Source organism: Nicotiana tomentosiformis, chromosome 7 (assembly GCF_000390325.3).
Source record: "Nicotiana tomentosiformis chromosome 7, ASM39032v3, whole genome shotgun sequence".
In the NCBI taxonomy this organism is placed as follows: Eukaryota; Viridiplantae; Streptophyta; class Magnoliopsida; order Solanales; family Solanaceae; genus Nicotiana; species Nicotiana tomentosiformis.
The window spans coordinates 7,563,721-7,583,557 of NC_090818.1; the positions used below are offsets into that span (position 1 = coordinate 7,563,721).

The 19,837-nt window shown below is 35.0% G+C and overlaps 3 protein-coding genes across 3 annotated transcripts; 2 read left to right on the plus strand and 1 right to left on the minus strand.

Annotated features, from left to right (window-relative positions):
• Positions 1-145: 145 nt before the first annotated feature.
• On the minus strand, positions 146-2,399 carry LOC104110819 (oxygen-evolving enhancer protein 2-1, chloroplastic). The gene is made up of 4 exons (XM_009620377.4): positions 2,014-2,399; positions 1,258-1,490; positions 1,102-1,152; positions 146-615 (listed from the first exon to the last, which is right to left on the minus strand). Exons 1-4 carry the CDS (start codon positions 2,273-2,275, stop codon positions 355-357), a joined length of 807 nt encoding a protein of 268 aa, XP_009618672.1. The 5' UTR covers positions 2,276-2,399; the 3' UTR covers positions 146-354.
• A 3,489-nt stretch (positions 2,400-5,888) lies between these two features.
• Positions 5,889-9,750, plus strand: LOC138896412 (polygalacturonase-like). The gene is made up of 4 exons (XM_070181272.1): positions 5,889-6,110; positions 6,650-6,961; positions 8,082-8,597; positions 9,206-9,750. Exons 1-4 carry the CDS (start codon positions 5,976-5,978, stop codon positions 9,446-9,448), a joined length of 1,206 nt encoding a protein of 401 aa, XP_070037373.1. The 5' UTR covers positions 5,889-5,975; the 3' UTR covers positions 9,449-9,750.
• Positions 9,751-14,543: 4,793 nt separating this feature from the next.
• On the plus strand, positions 14,544-18,406 carry LOC104105794 (polygalacturonase-like). Its single transcript, XM_009614185.4, has 4 exons — positions 14,544-14,765; positions 15,306-15,617; positions 16,738-17,253; positions 17,862-18,406. Exons 1-4 carry the CDS (start codon positions 14,631-14,633, stop codon positions 18,102-18,104), a joined length of 1,206 nt encoding a protein of 401 aa, XP_009612480.1. The 5' UTR covers positions 14,544-14,630; the 3' UTR covers positions 18,105-18,406.
• Positions 18,407-19,837: the final 1,431 nt, after the last annotated feature.

Consider the following 19,837-nt stretch of genomic DNA (forward strand, 5'->3'; position numbering starts at 1 on the left):
TCGATACATAGTTATAAAACTTGCCTATGGTTTAGTAACTCAAAATTTGCATATGAGAAGTGAGTTTAGGTCCTCAGAATGACACAAAAAGAAGAGAAATGGAAATAAAACAGTGCTTTAAACATGTCTAAAAGGGTGTCTAATATATGCAAAGAAAATATTAAAATTATTAACATTAGCTTTCTCCAACAATACTTCAAACATCTCTACAAACTTTTTTAGGGTGGCTTGAAAAGAGAAAAAAGGAAGTCCAATTAAGCAACTCATCTCAGCACCATATTTCTTTTTAAGAGGGGGGAGAACTAAGTACATACAAACTTAATACTAATGGTTTTACTTTTTTTTCATTCTTAATTAAGCAACACTGAAAGAAGTGGCAGCATTCTCCACAAACTTCCTAGCACCCTTAAACCATCTCTTGTCACCAGCTTGTGCTTTGCAAATGTAAAGTTTGCCACCATTTACTGTAGCTGAGATCAATTGGTGCTTACCACCTTCATCTCCATCTGCAGTTCTTGTTAATACTGACAAGATGTAGTACTCTTTTCCTCCTACAGTTGAGCTTGATGTCTCCAATAGGTTTGCAGTTGCCACTGCACCAGATTCAAATCCACCCTGCAGCAACAAATTCCCACTCTTCATTTTTCTATCATAATTCTTGCATACAATAGTCTAGATGGTGCTTTCGCAAACACCATCTAGATGGGCATAGTTATCCGGTATTTCTGCTGGTGGAAAATAGTTGATACACTAGGGGAATCAGGGGCGAAGTGAGCCTTTTGGCTATGGGTTTGACCGAACCTAGTAGCTTTGGTCCGAACCCTATATTTGTTTATGAGAAATCCGTTGAATATATACAAATTATTAAATTAGCTAAAATCCCCAACGTAATAACTTCAAATCCTAGCTCCGCCTCTAAGTGGAATAGTCTAGGTGCATGTGCGCGCAAGTTAGACTTGACACCACCGGTACGAAAGAAATTGTAGGGCATTTATTTCTAGGACTTACTTCATTTGTTCCATGTGTAAATACTCCCACTCTACAAATAACCAGAACAACAAATCCTTTTCACAATCATTTATTGTAGTTATGACTACTTACCTCTGAATCAGTTTTACCAAAGTAAGCTTGCTTTCCTAGCAAAAAGTCCACCTGCTCAGACAAAAAAAGAACAAGGTCAAAACTCATCACTTTGTGCAATTTTCAGTCTATAAAATGCATGCTTTTAGAGAGAGAGAGAGAGAGAGATGTAATTACTTGAGTGAGGAACTCTTCGGGGGAGCCGTAGTCAGTGATGGATTTCTTATCAGTTGGAGTGACAGTGACAATGAGATTGCTGGTGGAATCAAAGTTGTCTTCATATCTGAGAACTTGACCAGGGAACTCAACTTCTTTGCTGGGGTTCCATTTAGCTGGGACTTGCAACTTGAATCCATCTCCGTTGTATGCCAAGAAATCAGTGTTTTCCTTTGGCTTACCAAAAACATTAGCTGTATATATATGTATCACAAAAACCATCATTAAATTCCATTCAATAATTGTTTTAAGCATCATCATGTTATTCCATGGAAGAAGGGGAGCCTTGGTATAACTGGTAAAGTTGCTGCCATGTGATCAGGAGGTCACGGGTTTGAGTTCTGGAAAAAGCCTCTTGCAGTAACGCAGGGTAAGGCTGCGTATACTAGACCTTTGTTGTCCGACCCTTCACCGGACCCCATGCATAGCGGGAGTTTAGTGCATCGGGCTGCCCTTTATGTTATTCCGTGGAAGTTTTATATAGGTGCGTCTGATCAATAAATGTGTTCAAAAGGATTTAGTTTATATAACTAACACTATAAAGAATGAATTTTTACACTATCACTGATTTAACTTGTTATAACGTGTTGTACATATGCTCTACTTTCCTAGTGACTCATTCGCCGTATTATTAACAGTTACCTGTAATTATCTTTTAAATGATCTGATAGTATAAAAATTATTTGAGACAGTATGTCAAAATTGAACTTGACATACCAGCTTCTCCATAAGCAGCATCTGCAGGGGAAACCTTGGAACCAATGGCCGCAGCACCAATAAGGACAGTGAGAGCCAATCGTCGAGAGACGACGACGCTGTTGCCATCATCTTCTTGAGGTGAGGACTGTTTTTGGGCACGGCAAACCAATTGGTTAGGCTTAAGGGATGAAACGTACCTCTGTGATGACACTGAGGATGTTGTTCTAGCTGCTGAGCTAGAGAGTGCATGCTGGTGCAAGAAACATTGTGTTGAAGCCATTGCTTACAATTATCCTTTCTTTTCTTTGTTTTTTGGCTTGGTTTCCTCTTAATGTTTGTGATCTATGTGTGAAGGGAAATTGGCTTTAGTTTATGAATGTGTGGGAAATGGATATTGGGAAGATTAGATTTATGATGTGGGATAAGGTTCTTGAGTATTTGATTGGTGCCAAATGGACTTTCAAAATATTATTGTTTGTTCTAGTTTCCACTGCAATCTCCATGTCATAAAGTTGTGGGGCTTAGTTTGGACCAAGGCTGTTTCCAACCACACTTCCTTTCAGCATATATAGTGTACAAGATATATTGTAGAAGTGCAGCCTTTGTATGTTTTTAGGACTAGGACACTGACTCGAACATTTTTTTTTCTTTAGTGTTCCGAAGTATTATTTACATTTCGTAGCCGAAAAAGTGTATAAAATTTGTATATAACATACATAATGTATATATATACAAAAAAATATATACATATTTTTGACTATTATTTTGAGAGCAGTTATACAGTGTTATTTTTCCAATATAATAGGGGTAATACAAACACAACATAGTGTAGTGTACAAGTTTAAAATGATAAAATTATTTCCGTGTGACCGATAGGTCACAGGTTCAAGCTGTGAACGCAATCCTTGGAGTACGTCTTTCTCCGGACCCTATATGGATACAGAATACTATCCAATCTTAAAAAACCGATGAAATGCGATCTCATAGGCAATTTTCTATGAGGGTCCGCTCCATTATATTCCCCATTATTTCACTTTCTCGCTATTCGAAATAAGCGTCACGACAACATCCAAAGGTGACCTTTAGATTCTTAAGTAGGGGGGCAAGGAGGAGCACGTAGGAATGCTGACCACTATATAAGCCACTAGTGGCTGAGAGAAAGCGATGTCAACAGGTTAGGAAACTCTAAGATGTTTTATATTCGGTGGAAGGAAGGCTGAAACTCCACCCCAACCAAGTGAAACTAAGGGTCTGAAAGAGTTCATGATCTGTAGCTAGCTCAATCAGTGCGCTGGAGTTCCGTTCGTTCAAACTCTCCGCCAGGGAAGTGCTCTTCGGGCTGAGACTCGGTTGCTAGGAAGAATGCGGGCTTAAATCCAATAAAACTCGTGTTCCTTCGTCACCCTCTAGCGTACCAAACTTGTGAAAAGCATAATTTAAGATATGCAAACCTACCATTCTGTATAACCTATTCACATTAGTAAAGCGGTTAGATGCATAAAGAAAGTGAAAGTTTGTGAGACCTTAGTCGGGATGCATATGTGAGTCAACCTACGAGCACAGTTGATGGATCTGGTCTTGTCGAACAGGTCCAGATTCGAGGTTCGAACACAAAAGTCCACTAGCCGAGCTGAATGCACTTTGAGTGAGATAGCGTTGACCGTAAATCCCCTTCTTGGAATTCAAAGAGGTCTGCAAACCTGTGCTTCGGCTTTCGCTGGGAGGCTTTCGTCATCCATATCCATCACTGTCGGGGGTAATTTTTTTCTATTTCTTCTTTCTAAAGGCAAGGCTAAGCCATCGGCCCTTCATTGCAGGGTAAAAGGGGAGACGGTTCCCAAGGGGTGGCTAGTTCGAGTAAGTGAGACAGATACATATAAGGTCCTTTTTTCTAATCGAGCCTATGAAAGAGTATGCCCGAGTGGAACTGAGAAGATCAAATGACCCGACAGAGCTACCATCGGAGAGACTTTAGCCACGCGATCAAGAAAGTCGCCCCGAGGACTCCGCTTCGATATCATCTAAAGAGTCACGGTGCACTTGGCTGCCCTTTTACTAGATATAATGACAGGAAAAAAAAAGGTGCCCCCAAGACTACTATTATACAAGCAATGACAAGATTAAATTAAAACAAGGTGTTATCTAGGGGTGTACAAAGAAAACCGATAAATCGCACCAAACCGATAATCCGAGTCATACCGGAAAAAAAAATCCGATGTGGTTTGGTACTGAAAAATAAAACCCGACCATAATTGGTTTGGTTTGATTTTAACTAAAAAAAGTCAAACCGATACTAAATCAACCCGATAGTATATTTATATAATTTTTAAAAATATTTTATACATATAAATATTTATTGTAATGTAATTTATAAATATTTCTTAAACTTTTTCACAGTTTTATCTTTTAACGTATTATTTCAAGTTTAGACTTAACATTCTTGAATGGTAAATAAATTTTATAGCACATAAATCAAGAATGGTAAATAAATTTTATAGCACATAAATGTAGTAACTCAAACAAAGTTCAAATCAATACTAATGCTAACAAAACAAATTCAATTCAATACGAGGAATGACGATAGTGTTGGATAATTATTTTAGTTTTACATTGGTTTATAATGAAAATGCATAACTTAGTTTATATTTTTCTTTAGTGCTTAGTTATGTAACTAATATTAGTACTTATTAGCTATACTTATTTTAGCATGACCTATATAGTATTTTTAGATTACGTTAATTTTCATTATGACTTATTAATTAGTAATATTTGTTTTATGTAATTTTATTATTTTATCTTTGTTATTGAATATTTTAGTATAATGATATGACTTATCTCATATTATTGTGTTAGTTTCTTGGAAAACACATTATATAGTTGTATTTACTAGGATTTAAGAAATATTTGGAGCACAAGTTACATATTTTATGTTATGAAACTTTACCGAAAACCCCCCCGAAAAATCCGAGAAAAACCGAGATTGAAAAACCTGGCTTTGTTGGTTTGGTTTGGTTTATAAATTTAAAAATCCGACACCATTGATTTGGTTTGATAATTGAAAAATCCGAACCAACCCGACCTATGTAAACCCCTAGTGCTATCCTTTGATAAGAATGAGGTACAAACTAGGAATTGGAAGGTCACAAATGATAGTAATGGTTAACTCGTAGTACACTTCAAACATTATTAGAATTAGACTAAATTTTATTAAAATTAATAAGGCACAGTTGAGAAAGTATAACATGAAGAAGTACTTAAACTATTAAATTATCTTTGTTCCACTGAGGCTATAATAATTTGAAGAGAATTGACAACTTGTAGGATCTTAGTTTTGCTGGCTAGTAATTATTTCCCTAAGCTACAAAGTTAAACTACTAAAATCTTTGTTTTCTGCAATCTTCTCCTAAGTTTCTGGTTCCAAAAAAAAAAAAAAAGGACAGATCGGTGTACTAAGCTACCGCTATGCGCGTGATCCTGGGAAGGACTGGACCACAAGAATCTATTGTATATAGCCTTACCCTGCATTTCTGCAAGAGGCTGTTTCCACGGCTTGAATCCGTGACCTCCTTGTCACATGACAACAATTTTATTAGTTACGACAAGACTCTCCTTCCAAAATGATCGATAAATAATGAAAATTAAAGTCATTCACTAGGATTAGATTTTAGAAGAGCAAGAGCTTCTAACTTGGCTCTTTGGGTAGATGGTTTTGAAATTTTCAACACAATCTAATTAAATTTCTTGGATCTTAATTTCCCTAATTAATCATCCTCCTTTGTTGGAGAATATCTGTTCCATAGAAGACTAATTCAAATGAACCACTAAATTTCTACCATGTTGGTAGAAATTTGATGGTCTCAGTTCATCTTGATCATACTATAAAAGAGCTTCAACCTTCACTTACCATTTCAAACGCCAAAAAAGAAAAATACACAATAACGCAATAAAATACAATACAAAAGAAAAAGACAAGAAAAAAAATGGAATTAAAATTTACATCGTTTGCATTTTTATTGTTATTTTTTGCACGAATTGGAGACGCTCAACCAACAGCTTCGCCCGGAGTCTTTGATGTTACCAAATATGGCGCAACAACTAATGGAGATATCAGTAAGGTAAATCATGCATTTTTACCATATAATTGATTTATTTTTTTACTTGAGACAAATTCAAGATTTAAAGTCAATCTGTTAAGAATGAATGTGATCTAATATATATTTATGCTTTGAAATATTTTTGCATATGTATAGCATTTCGAGCTGAAAGTAGTGAGTTCGGTTGAATCCGGAAAAAGAAATCAGAAATAGTCCGATTTACAACTGATAATTAAAAAATAGTCACCGTTTCGAAAGTAATCGAAATTTAGCTACTTTTTCACGTAGAACAAAAACACTCTTAAAAATTCGAAAAAATTTCAACATTACGTACGAGATTCCAGCATAATGTGGTGGAGTTCCAACATAATGTGCTGGAAATTTAAACGCAGGAGCTCCATAATAAACTTTCCGTGTTTCAATTAAAATAGTAGCTATTTTTCAATGATTTTACAAACGCTGGCTATTTTTCGATTACCAGTCCGAAAACTGGCTAGCCCGTGCTATTTTCACGTTGAATCCTTTCTAGATTTGCCTATAACAGAAATTATAATTTATAGGCTGTGTTAGATGCTTTTAAAGAGGCATGTGCAGCAACAAGCCCAAGTACAATAGTGATACCAAAAGGTACATATCAAATGAATCAAGTAAAACTACAAGGGCCATGCAAAGCACCAGTTGAGCTACAAGTTCAAGCCATTTTGAAAGCTCCTTCAGATCCTAAACAACTCAGTGCAGATATTGAATGGTTAACTGTTAATTATATTGATCGTTTCACACTTTCTGGTGGTGGTGTTTTTGATGGCCAAGGTAAACAAGCTTGGGGTCAAAATAATTGCAAGGATTCCAAAAGTTGCAGCAATCTTCCCAATGTAAGTTATGACATGTATATTCCACTATATCTTGTGTTGATCAATGTTTTTAATGCGGATTTAACTTATATACACCGGCGGTATATAGGCCGCAACTTTTTAACTGCCACAGTTTTCTACTCCTGCTAATAGTTTAGCACATTCATTGTTGTTACTATGGGTCCTGAAGCACGAGTAGATTTTACTCGATGGTGTCAACAGGGGCGAGGGATCTGTGGACTTTTGTTGCTCTCTATGGAGCTTTTGGCCTGATAGGTTTCATGTTACGTCAATTTGAGCTTGCTCGATCTGTTCAATTGAGACCTTATAATGCAATCGCATTCTCTGGTCCAATGTTGTTTTTCTTTTTGTATTTCCGATTTATTCACTAGGTCAATCTGGTTGGTTCTTTGCACCTAACAGCCTCGTTTGTTCCCATTTTTTATTTTTTTTGTAGCGAAGTGATGTTATACAGAACATATATCATAGTATAACATAAAGAAAAGGTCCAAAGAAAACTTGGTTGTTTTAGGGAATTGTTATTATAGGGGATGACTGTTATAGAGAGGTCTCACTGTATTAGATATTTGTACACTATCAGTGCAATTTAACTTGTTATACAAAATTACTTGCCTTTGTTTTCAAGTTACTCATTCCATCTATCATAAGTAATTCTGATTATCTTTTAAATGATCCGATACAAAAACTTTGCAAAGTTAGTATATCAAAGTCACTCTTTTAAGTTGACTAGTAACACATTATCAAAAAAGAACTTAAGCTATATACAGTCAGTCCTCTCTATATAACAGCATCCCTATATAACAACACTTCACTATAAAAGTCAAGCTTTTTCGGAACCAATTTTTATGTTATGTTATAATATATGTTCTCTATAACATCACTTCGCTATAACATCCAAAAATATTCGGAACAAACGAGGTTGTTATAGAGAGGTTTGACTGTACATTCGTAGTTTAACATGTGCTAGTAAGTACATTACCGTTTTTATCAATAAATGTTTTACTATAGAATTTCTCCTATAATTACCTTGTAAGTGATATAATATATGTAATTATTTTTTGTACTGCATACAACATAAGCTTTTCCAAATTTTGTGCTCATTATCTTTACTCTGGTACAGAATTTGAGCTTCAACTTCCTTACAAATTCCACAATCCAAGACATAACTTCACAAGACAGCAAACTATTCCATATCAACGTGAATGGTTGCAAGAACTTGACATTCATCAGAGTAAACATCACAGCTCCACAAGAAAGCATCAACACAGATGGCATTCACGTCGCGCGATCGAGCAACGTGAACATCACAGATTGTGTAATCGGTACAGGAGATGACTGTATTTCTGTAGGAGATGAATTGGAACAGCTTCATATCACTAGAGTTACTTGTGGTCCTGGCCATGGTATTAGTGTTGGAAGCCTTGGGAAAACTCCAGGTGAAAAGCCAGTGGTTGGAGTTTATGTAAAAAATTGCACATTTATTAATACTGATAATGGTGTTAGAGTAAAGACATGGCCAGCTTCACATCAAGGTGTTGTCACAGATTTGCACTATGAAGATATCATTGTGCAAAATGTTAGCAACCCTATTGTCATTGATCAAGTCTATTGCCCTTACAATCAATGCAACAAAGATGTAAGAACAAAACTTTATGCAGTTACTTCTACTTTATGCAGTTACTTGTACTTATCTTTTTAAGTGACGATCTGATATATTATACTATAAAATTTATGTCAGGTAACCGACCCTTTGCCAGAAAATTATACCATGTATACAACAACCCAGTAAAATCCTACAAGTGGGGTCTGGGGAGGGTAGTGTGTACGCAGACCTTGCCTCTACCCGAGGGAGTAGAGAGACCGTTTCCGATAACCCCTCAGCGCGCAGAAAATTATACTATGTATATAAGTTAAATATTGCGAATAGGGTCGTGAGTTAATCACCTTCGTTTGTAACATATGGCGAAGGGTGGTTAGTTGAACATCATTCGCGAAACTATATTGAGTATATAAGTTAAACATAGCGAAGTACGGTCAGCTAAACACCCTTCGCCGGAAAATTACACTGTACATATAGGTTAAATATACTACGCCTATACATATATATTGAATCTTGAATACCTATAACGAAATTTCTAACTTTGCTACTACTATCAGCGTATAAGAGTTAAACTCCTTGAGAATAAGTTCTAGATTTGATTTTGTTATATTATGGTTCATATATTTATTTTGTGAATTTTGCAGTTGCCATCAAAAGTAAAGATAAGCAAAGTGAGCATAAAAAACATAAGGGGAACATCAAGAACACAAGATGCAGTGCTTTTACTGTGCAGTAAAGGTGCACCATGTGATGGAGTGGAGGTTGGAGATATAGACATTACCTATAATGGAAAAGAAGGACCAGCCAAATCTAGTTGTGAAAATGTGAAGCCAAAGTTAGTAGGGAAACAGAATCCACCAATTTGTGCTGGAGCTCAGTCTTCTTGAGCTTTTTTTAATTAGTTCCCAATTTTTGTGCAATTTTTAGCAAATTGTTTTTATATAGTTTTGATTAAGAATTAGATATTAATCCACCAGTTTGCACTGGTGTTGCTCAGTCTAATTATTGAGCTTAATAGCTTATAATATTTATTTATTTTAATTCTAGAGTTTTTAGTTTTTGGATATCCTAATTGAAATAGTATGTGTGCACGTATATAAGATGTGCATTGTATTCAAAGTGTAGAAATTACACATGAATAATGGAGTAATAGGAAATCCTCTTGGCGAGAGATTTTTGAACGTGAGAACATATATTATAACGTAGCACAATATATGTTTGTGCTGGAGCTCAGGCTTATTTGCTTCGAATATTTTTGGATGTTATAACGAAATGCTGTTATAGAGAACATATATTATAACATAGCATAAAAATTAGTTACGAAAAAGCTTGGCTTTTATAGCGAAGTTTGTTATATAGGGATGTTGTTATAGAGAGGTGTGACTGTATATGATATTTAAATTACGACCTGCATTTGCATTTTTATTATTAGTGTACGTAGCAGTGATTATTTGTGTTGTTTTTGCAAACAAAAAAAAAAGTTGCCTTTTTATCTTTCAAACTATTTTTTCCTTTTAATGTTTACAACATAACATCAAACCGAGTGTGATCCTACAAGTGGAGGTCCCAAGAGGATAAAGTATATGTAGATCTTACCCATACTTTGTGTGAGGTAGAGAGTTTGTTTCCAATAGACTGTAGGCTCAAAAAAAAAATCAAAACAGGTTGGGAAAATACGCTATGATTAAAATACTGACGATTCTTGTTTGAATGGTTATTACCTATTGTATTGTATCGTATTGTTCCTTTAAATACAATATTTATTTTGATTGTTCAAAATTTTATTGTATCGTATCATTAAATCCGTCGTTATGTAACGATGAAAAGTGTCACTTTATGTAACGAACGATTTGGTGTGGTTGCATCGTTACCTTGTTCTTTTCTCTCATCTTATCCTTCTTTATTATTAAATAATTATATTTTATCTTTTATCCTACCTTTTATATAATAATTCAACCTTGTACCCTACTTTTTCTTTGTAATATTGCAAGTTTATTTTTCATATTGTTTGTTCATTATATCATGGACAAGAGTGGGTTGCTCTAGTGGTAAGCACCCTCTACTTCTAACCAAGAGGTTGTGAGTTCGAATCACCCCAAGAGCAAGGTGGGAAGTTCTTGGAGGGAGAGAGCCGAGGGTCTATCGGAAACAACCACTCTACCCTAGGGTAAGGATATGGTATGCGTACACACTACCCTCCACAGACCCCACTAGTGGAATTATACTAGGTTGTTGTTGTAATAAGTACTATTAATTACACAATTAAGCATAGAAATAATAGATATCCAACACTATTGTCATTCCTAGTGTTGAATTGAATTTCCTTTATTAGCATTAGTATTGATTTTAACTTTATTTGACTTACTACTTTTATGGGCTATAAAATTTATTGGACCATTCAAGAATGTTAAGTCCAAATTTTAAATAATACTTTTAAAGATAAAACTATGAACAAGTTTAAGAAATACTTATAAATTATATTACAATAAATATTTATATGCATAAAATATTTTTTTAAATTGTATAAATGTAATATCGAGTTGGTTTGGTTTTAGGTTTGATTTTTTTTGTAAAAAACAAACCAAACCAAATCACAATGGATTTTTTTTCTCTCGATTTGACTCGAATTATCGGGTTGGTGCGCTTTATAGGTTTTCTTTGTACACCCCTAGTAATAGACACCCAAAAAGAAATGGTTTTTTTTTCACTCTTAGCCCACGCCAGAAACTATTTACATTTCGTAGCCGAAAAAATATATAAAATTTGTATATAACATACATAATGTACATATATACAAAAAATAAATATACATTTTTTCGACTATTATTTTGAGAGCAGTTATACAGTGTTATTTTCCCAATATAATAGGGGTAATACAAACACAACATAGTGTAGTGTACAAGTTTAAAATGGTAAAATTATTTCCGTGTGACCGATAGGTCACGGGTTCAAGCTGTGAACGCAATCCTTGGAGTGCGTCTTTCCTCGGACCCTACATGGATACGGAATACTATCCAATCTTAAAAACCGATGAAATGCGATCTCATAGGCAATTTCCTATGAGGGTCCGCTCTATTATATTCCCCATTATTTTACTTTCTCGCTATTCGAAATAAGCGGCACGACAACATCCAAAGGTGACCTTTGGATTCTTAAGTAGGGGAGTAAGGGGGAGCACGTAGGAATGCTGACCACTACATAAGCCACTAGTGGCTGAGAGAAAGCGATGTCAGCAGGTTAGAAAACTCTAAGGTTTTTTATATTCGGTGGAAGGCAGGCTGAAACTCTGCCCCAACCAAGTGAAACTAAGGGTCTGAAAGAGTTCACGATCTGTAGCTAGCTCAATCAGTGTGCTGGAGTTCCATTCTTTCAAACTCTCCGCCAGGGAAGTGCTCTTCGGGCTAAGACTCGGTTGCTAGGAAGAATGCGGGCTTAGATCCAATAGAACTAGTGTTCCTTCGTCACCCTCTAGCGTACCGAACTTATGAAAAGCATGATTTAAGATATGCAAACCTACCCTTATGTATAACCTATTCACATTAGTGAAGCGGTTGGATGCATAAGGGAAGTGCAAGTTTGTGAGACCTTAGTCGGGATGCATATGTGAGTCAACCTACGAGCACATTTGATGGATGTGGTCTTGTCGAACAGGTCCGGATTCGAGGTTCGAACACAAAATCCCACTAGCCGAGCTGAATGCTCTTTGAGTGAGATATCGTTGACCGTAAATTCCCTTCTTGGGATTCAGAGAGGTCTGCGAACCTGTGCTTCGGCTTTCGCTGGGGGGCTTTCGTCATCCATATCCATCACTATCAGGGGTAAAAAATTTCTATTTCTTATTTCTAAAGGCAAGGCTAAGCCATCCGCCCTTCATTGCAGGGTAAAAGGGGAGACGGTTCCCAAGGGGTGGCTAGTTCGAGTAAGAGAGACAGATACAGATAAGGTCCTTTTTTCTAATCGAGCCTATGAAAGAGTATGCCCGAGTGGAACTGAGAAGGTCAAATGACCCGACAGAGCTACCATCGGAGAGACTTTAGCCACATCTTAACCCATGGTTGAAGAATGAGGCGATCAAGAAAGTCGCCCCGAGGACTCCGCTTCGATATCATCTAAAGAGTCACGGTGCACTTGGCTGCCCTTTTACTAGATATAATGACAGGAAAAAAAAAGGTGCCCCCAAGACCACTATTATACAAGCAATGACAAGATTAAATTAAAACAAGGTGTTATCTAGGGGTGTACAAAGAAAACCGATAAATCGCACCAAACCGATAATCCGAGTCATACCGAAAAAAAAAATCCGATGTGGTTTGGTACTGAAAAATAAAACCCGACCATAATTGGTTTGGTTTGGTTTTAACTAAAAAAAGTCAAACCGATACTAAATCAACCCGATAGTATATTTATATAATTTTTAAAAATATTTTATACATATAAATATTTATTGTAATGTAATTTATAAATATTTCTTAAACTTTTTCACAGTTTTATCTTTTAACGTATTATTTCAAGTTTAGACTTAACATTCTTGAATGGTAAATAAATTTTATAGCACATAAATCAAGAATGGTAAATAAATTTTATAGCACATAAATGTAGTAACTCAAACAAAGTTCAAATCAATACTAATGCTAACAAAACAAATTCAATTCAATACGAGGAATGACGATAGTGTTGGATAATTATTTTAGTTTTACATTGGTTTATAATGAAAATGCATAACTTAGTTTATATTTTTCTTTAGTGCTTAGTTATGTAACTAATATTAGTACTTATTAGCTATACTTATTTTAGCATGACCTATATAGTATTTTTAGATTACGTTAATTTTCATTATGACTTATTAATTAGTAATATTTGTTTTATGTAATTTTATTATTTTATCTTTGTTATTGAATATTTTAGTATAATGATATGACTTATCTCATATTATTGTGTTAGTTTCTTGGAAAACACATTATATAGTTGTATTTACTAGGATTTAAGAAATATTTGGAGCACAAGTTACATATTTTATGTTATGAAACTTTACCGAAAACCCCCCCGAAAAATCCGAGAAAAACCGAGATTGAAAAACCTGGCTTTGTTGGTTTGGTTTGGTTTATAAATTTAAAAATCCGACACCATTGATTTGGTTTGATAATTGAAAAATCCGAACAAACCCGACCTATGTAAACCCCTAGTGCTATCCTTTGATAAGAATGAGGTACAAACTAGGAATTGGAAGGTCACAAATGATAGTAATGGTTAACTCGTAGTACACTTCAAACATTATTAGAATTAGACTAAATTTTATTAAAATTAATAAGGCACAGTTGAGAAAGTATAACATGAAGAAGTACTTAAACTATTAAATTATCTTTGTTCCACTGAGGCTATAATAATTTGAAGAGAATTGACAACTTGTAGGATCTTAGTTTTGCTGGCTAGTAATTATTTCCCTAAGCTACAAAGTTAAACTACTAAAATCTTTGTTTTCTGCAATCTTCTCCTAAGTTTCTGGTTCCAAAAAAAAAAAAAAAAGGACAGACCGGTGTACTAAGCTACAGCTATGCGCGTGATCCTGGGAAGGACTGGACCACAAGAATCTATTGTATATAGCCTTACCCTGCATTTCTGCAAGAGGCTGTTTCCACGGCTTGAATCCGTGACCTCCTGGTCACATGACAACAATTTTATTAGTTACGACAAGACTCTCCTTCCAAAATGATCGATAAATAATGAAAATTAAAGTCATTCACTAGGATTAGATTTTAGAAGAGCAAGAGCTTCTAACTTGGCTCTTTGGGTAGATGGTTTTGAAATTTTCAACACAATCTAATTAAATTTCTTGGATCTTAATTTCCCTAATTAATCATCCTCCTTTGTTGGAGAATATCTGTTCCATAGAAGACTAATTCAAATGAACCACTAAATTTCTACCATGTTGGTAGAAATTTGATGGTCTCAGTTCATCTTGATCATACTATAAAAGAGCTTCAACCTTCACTTACCATTTCAAACGCCAAAAAAGAAAAATACACAATAACGCAATAAAATACAATACAAAAGAAAAAGACAAGAAAAAAAATGGAATTAAAATTTACATCGTTTGCATTTTTATTGTTATTTTTTGCACGAATTGGAGACGCTCAACCAACAGCTTCGCCCGGAGTCTTTGATGTTACCAAATATGGCGCAACAACTAATGGAGATATCAGTAAGGTAAATCATGCATTTTTACCATATAATTGATTTATTTTTTTACTTGAGACAAATTCAAGATTTAAAGTCAATCTGTTAAGAATGAATGTGATCTAATATATATTTATGCTTTGAAATATTTTTGCATATGTATAGCATTTCGAGCTGAAAGTAGTGAGTTCGGTTGAATCCGGAAAAAGAAATCAGAAATAGTCCGATTTACAACTGATAATTAAAAAATAGTCACCGTTTCGAAAGTAATCGAAATTTAGCTACTTTTTCACGTAGAACAAAAACACTCTTAAAAATTCGAAAAAATTTCAACATTACGTACGAGATTCCAGCATAATGTGGTGGAGTTCCAACATAATGTGCTGGAAATTTAAACGCAGGAGCTCCATAATAAACTTTCCGTGTTTCAATTAAAATAGTAGCTATTTTTCAATGATTTTACAAACGCTGGCTATTTTTCGATTACCAAGTCCGAAAACTGGCTAGCCCGTGCTATTTTCACGTTGAATCCTTTCTAGATTTGCCTATAACAGAAATTATAATTTATAGGCTGTGTTAGATGCTTTTAAAGAGGCATGTGCAGCAACAAGCCCAAGTACAATAGTGATACCAAAAGGTACATATCAAATGAATCAAGTAAAACTACAAGGGCCATGCAAAGCACCAGTTGAGCTACAAGTTCAAGCCATTTTGAAAGCTCCTTCAGATCCTAAACAACTCAGTGCAGATATTGAATGGTTAACTGTTAATTATATTGATCGTTTCACACTTTCTGGTGGTGGTGTTTTTGATGGCCAAGGTAAACAAGCTTGGGGTCAAAATAATTGCAAGGATTCCAAAAGTTGCAGCAATCTTCCCAATGTAAGTTATGACATGTATATTCCACTATATCTTGTGTTGATCAATGTTTTTAATGCGGATTTAACTTATATACACCGGCGGTATATAGGCCGCAACTTTTTAACTGCCACAGTTTTCTACTCCTGCTAATAGTTTAGCACATTCATTGTTGTTACTATGGGTCCTGAAGCACGAGTAGATTTTACTCGATGGTGTCAACAGGGGCGAGGGATCTGTGGACTTTTGTTGCTCTCTATGGAGCTTTTGGCCTGATAGGTTTCATGTTACGTCAATTTGAGCTTGCTCGATCTGTTCAATTGAGACCTTATAATGCAATCGCATTCTCTGGTCCAATGTTGTTTTTCTTTTTGTATTTCCGATTTATTCACTAGGTCAATCTGGTTGGTTCTTTGCACCTAACAGCCTCGTTTGTTCCCATTTTTTATTTTTTTTGTAGCGAAGTGATGTTATACAGAACATATATCATAGTATAACATAAAGAAAAGGTCCAAAGAAAACTTGGTTGTTTTAGGGAATTGTTATTATAGGGGATGACTGTTATAGAGAGGTCTCACTGTATTAGATATTTGTACACTATCAGTGCAATTTAACTTGTTATACAAAATTACTTGCCTTTGTTTTCAAGTTACTCATTCCATCTATCATAAGTAATTCTGATTATCTTTTAAATGATCCGATACAAAAACTTTGCAAAGTTAGTATATCAAAGTCACTCTTTTAAGTTGACTAGTAACACATTATCAAAAAAGAACTTAAGCTATATACAGTCAGTCCTCTCTATATAACAGCATCCCTATATAACAACACTTCACTATAAAAGTCAAGCTTTTTCGGAACCAATTTTTATGTTATGTTATAATATATGTTCTCTATAACATCACTTCGCTATAACATCCAAAAATATTCGGAACAAACGAGGTTGTTATAGAGAGGTTTGACTGTACATTCGTAGTTTAACATGTGCTAGTAAGTACATTACCGTTTTTATCAATAAATGTTTTACTATAGAATTTCTCCTATAATTACCTTGTAAGTGATATAATATATGTAATTATTTTTTGTACTGCATACAACATAAGCTTTTCCAAATTTTGTGCTCATTATCTTTACTCTGGTACAGAATTTGAGCTTCAACTTCCTTACAAATTCCACAATCCAAGACATAACTTCACAAGACAGCAAACTATTCCATATCAACGTGAATGGTTGCAAGAACTTGACATTCATCAGAGTAAACATCACAGCTCCACAAGAAAGCATCAACACAGATGGCATTCACGTCGCGCGATCGAGCAACGTGAACATCACAGATTGTGTAATCGGTACAGGAGATGACTGTATTTCTGTAGGAGATGAATTGGAACAGCTTCATATCACTAGAGTTACTTGTGGTCCTGGCCATGGTATTAGTGTTGGAAGCCTTGGGAAAACTCCAGGTGAAAAGCCAGTGGTTGGAGTTTATGTAAAAAATTGCACATTTATTAATACTGATAATGGTGTTAGAGTAAAGACATGGCCAGCTTCACATCAAGGTGTTGTCACAGATTTGCACTATGAAGATATCATTGTGCAAAATGTTAGCAACCCTATTGTCATTGATCAAGTCTATTGCCCTTACAATCAATGCAACAAAGATGTAAGAACAAAACTTTATGCAGTTACTTCTACTTTATGCAGTTACTTGTACTTATCTTTTTAAGTGACGATCTGATATATTATACTATAAAATTTATGTCAGGTAACCGACCCTTTGCCAGAAAATTATACCATGTATACAACAACCCAGTAAAATCCTACAAGTGGGGTCTGGGGAGGGTAGTGTGTACGCAGACCTTGCCTCTACCCGAGGGAGTAGAGAGACCGTTTCCGATAACCCCTCAGCGCGCAGAAAATTATACTATGTATATAAGTTAAATATTGCGAATAGGGTCGTGAGTTAATCACCTTCGTTTGTAACATATGGCGAAGGGTGGTTAGTTGAACATCATTCGCGAAACTATATTGAGTATATAAGTTAAACATAGCGAAGTACGGTCAGCTAAACACCCTTCGCCGGAAAATTACACTGTACATATAGGTTAAATATACTACGCCTATACATATATATTGAATCTTGAATACCTATAACGAAATTTCTAACTTTGCTACTACTATCAGCGTATAAGAGTTAAACTCCTTGAGAATAAGTTCTAGATTTGATTTTGTTATATTATGGTTCATATATTTATTTTGTGAATTTTGCAGTTGCCATCAAAAGTAAAGATAAGCAAAGTGAGCATAAAAAACATAAGGGGAACATCAAGAACACAAGATGCAGTGCTTTTACTGTGCAGTAAAGGTGCACCATGTGATGGAGTGGAGGTTGGAGATATAGACATTACCTATAATGGAAAAGAAGGACCAGCCAAATCTAGTTGTGAAAATGTGAAGCCAAAGTTAGTAGGGAAACAGAATCCACCAATTTGTGCTGGAGCTCAGTCTTCTTGAGCTTTTTTTAATTAGTTCCCAATTTTTGTGCAATTTTTAGCAAATTGTTTTTATATAGTTTTGATTAAGAATTAGATATTAATCCACCAGTTTGCACTGGTGTTGCTCAGTCTAATTATTGAGCTTAATAGCTTATAATATTTATTTATTTTAATTCTAGAGTTTTTAGTTTTTGGATATCCTAATTGAAATAGTATGTGTGCACGTATATAAGATGTGCATTGTATTCAAAGTGTAGAAATTACACATGAATAATGGAGTAATAGGAAATCCTCTTGGCGAGAGATTTTTGAACGTGAGAACATATATTATAACGTAGCACAATATATGTTTGTGCTGGAGCTCAGGCTTATTTGCTTCGAATATTTTTGGATGTTATAACGAAATGCTGTTATAGAGAACATATATTATAACATAGCATAAAAATTAGTTCCGAAAAAGCTTGGCTTTTATAGCGAAGTTTGTTATATAGGGATGTTGGCGAGAGATTTTTGAACATGAGATTTTTATTGGTACAGTTAAACCCTCTCTATAACAGGCTTGTTTGTTCCGAAAAAAAGTAAAGTCTCTCAAGAAGAGTAAGTTTTAATCAACTTACCTCGTTTTCGCTTTATTAACATTCACAAGTATTCAATCCTCCTCCATCATTCCAATGTTGATTAAAATGTTCAACATCACTAACAAGTCGATATCTACAATTAGATATCCTAATTACATCAAAGTATGACCTAAGATATTGATCAATATCCATACATGACTCATAAGTTGGCTACAAGCCTCCAACAACTCAAATCGCCAAATAGATTTACAAGCTAGACAATTCAACTTCATTCTTATATTTTAATACCCATTCGAAATCATTATTGATACTACATCGATTGTCCAATGCCACCAAGTTACTATTCATCGTCTTTCATAATCAACACTTGCAAAATCTTGGGTTGATATAAATGTTTTAAAAGTATATATTGTGGGTTATGTTTTACTTGTCTTTCATTTAAAATGACAAGGATCATGAATTGATAAAATTTCTTTTCGTTTTATATCAAATATTGATGCATTATTTTTATAAAGTTTGTCCCAAGAACTTAAGTTAGAGAAAGTATATGACACTTATTGAGTATCGTCATGGTGTACTCAGCCCTTTAGGGCCCCCCTCCAGGGTCCCGCTTACTTTACATATTTCAGAATGATATATGATACGTGGCATGCGGTCAGGGCTAGGATGACTCTCTTTCCGAGGTATTATGAAGCACCATTTTTATTTCGTGGTAGCTATCGTGTTATTTCTTATTTTATTTTATTGAAATTACTCCAAGTGTTGGTTCTATTCTTTGGTATAGAGGCCCCATAGATAGTTGTGGAATTATAAAAATAGGATTTGTGGACGTCATGCATAAAGGAATAATCATTTAATTTGATTATATCATTTTTATAAAAGGTTTCATGTATGATTTTGGAAATGAAAAATATGTTATGACTTGATTTGAAAATGTACAAGATTCTCAATTGGCTTCCGTAATTATACTTGGTCTTGACATATGGGTTGGTTCACTCGGGTCGGGTAGTATGCCGGGTGTCGGTCACGTGAATTTGGGTCGTGACAAAGTTGGTATCACAGCACTAGGTTCTAAGTCGAGTCCTAGGAAATCTATGGAGCTGTGTCAAGTAGAGTCCCTCATATCGGTGTGTTGCCGGCCACACTTATATCAGGCAGGCTACAATGACATCTA

Excerpts from the sequence above, each read along its gene's own strand:
- LOC104105794 (XM_009614185.4), top strand. The coding sequence starts at position 14,631 with ATGGAATTAAAATTTACATCGTTTGCATTTTTATTGTTATTTTTTGCA. Across the intron at positions 15,618-16,737 it reads GTTGCAGCAATCTTCCCAAT|AATTTGAGCTTCAACTTCCT; the intron begins GTAAGTTATGAC and ends ACTCTGGTACAG. Across the intron at positions 17,254-17,861 it reads ACAATCAATGCAACAAAGAT|TTGCCATCAAAAGTAAAGAT; the intron begins GTAAGAACAAAA and ends TGAATTTTGCAG.
- LOC104110819 (XM_009620377.4), bottom strand. The coding sequence starts at position 2,275 with ATGGCTTCAACACAATGTTTCTTGCACCAGCATGCACTCTCTAGCTCA. Across the intron at positions 1,491-2,013 it reads TGCTGCTTATGGAGAAGCTG|CTAATGTTTTTGGTAAGCCA; the intron begins GTATGTCAAGTT and ends ATATATATACAG. Across the intron at positions 616-1,101 it reads TTGGTAAAACTGATTCAGAG|GGTGGATTTGAATCTGGTGC; the intron begins GTAAGTAGTCAT and ends TTGTTGCTGCAG.
- LOC138896412 (XM_070181272.1), top strand. The coding sequence starts at position 5,976 with ATGGAATTAAAATTTACATCGTTTGCATTTTTATTGTTATTTTTTGCA. Across the intron at positions 6,111-6,649 it reads CTAATGGAGATATCAGTAAG|GCTGTGTTAGATGCTTTTAA; the intron begins GTAAATCATGCA and ends TATAATTTATAG. Across the intron at positions 8,598-9,205 it reads ACAATCAATGCAACAAAGAT|TTGCCATCAAAAGTAAAGAT; the intron begins GTAAGAACAAAA and ends TGAATTTTGCAG.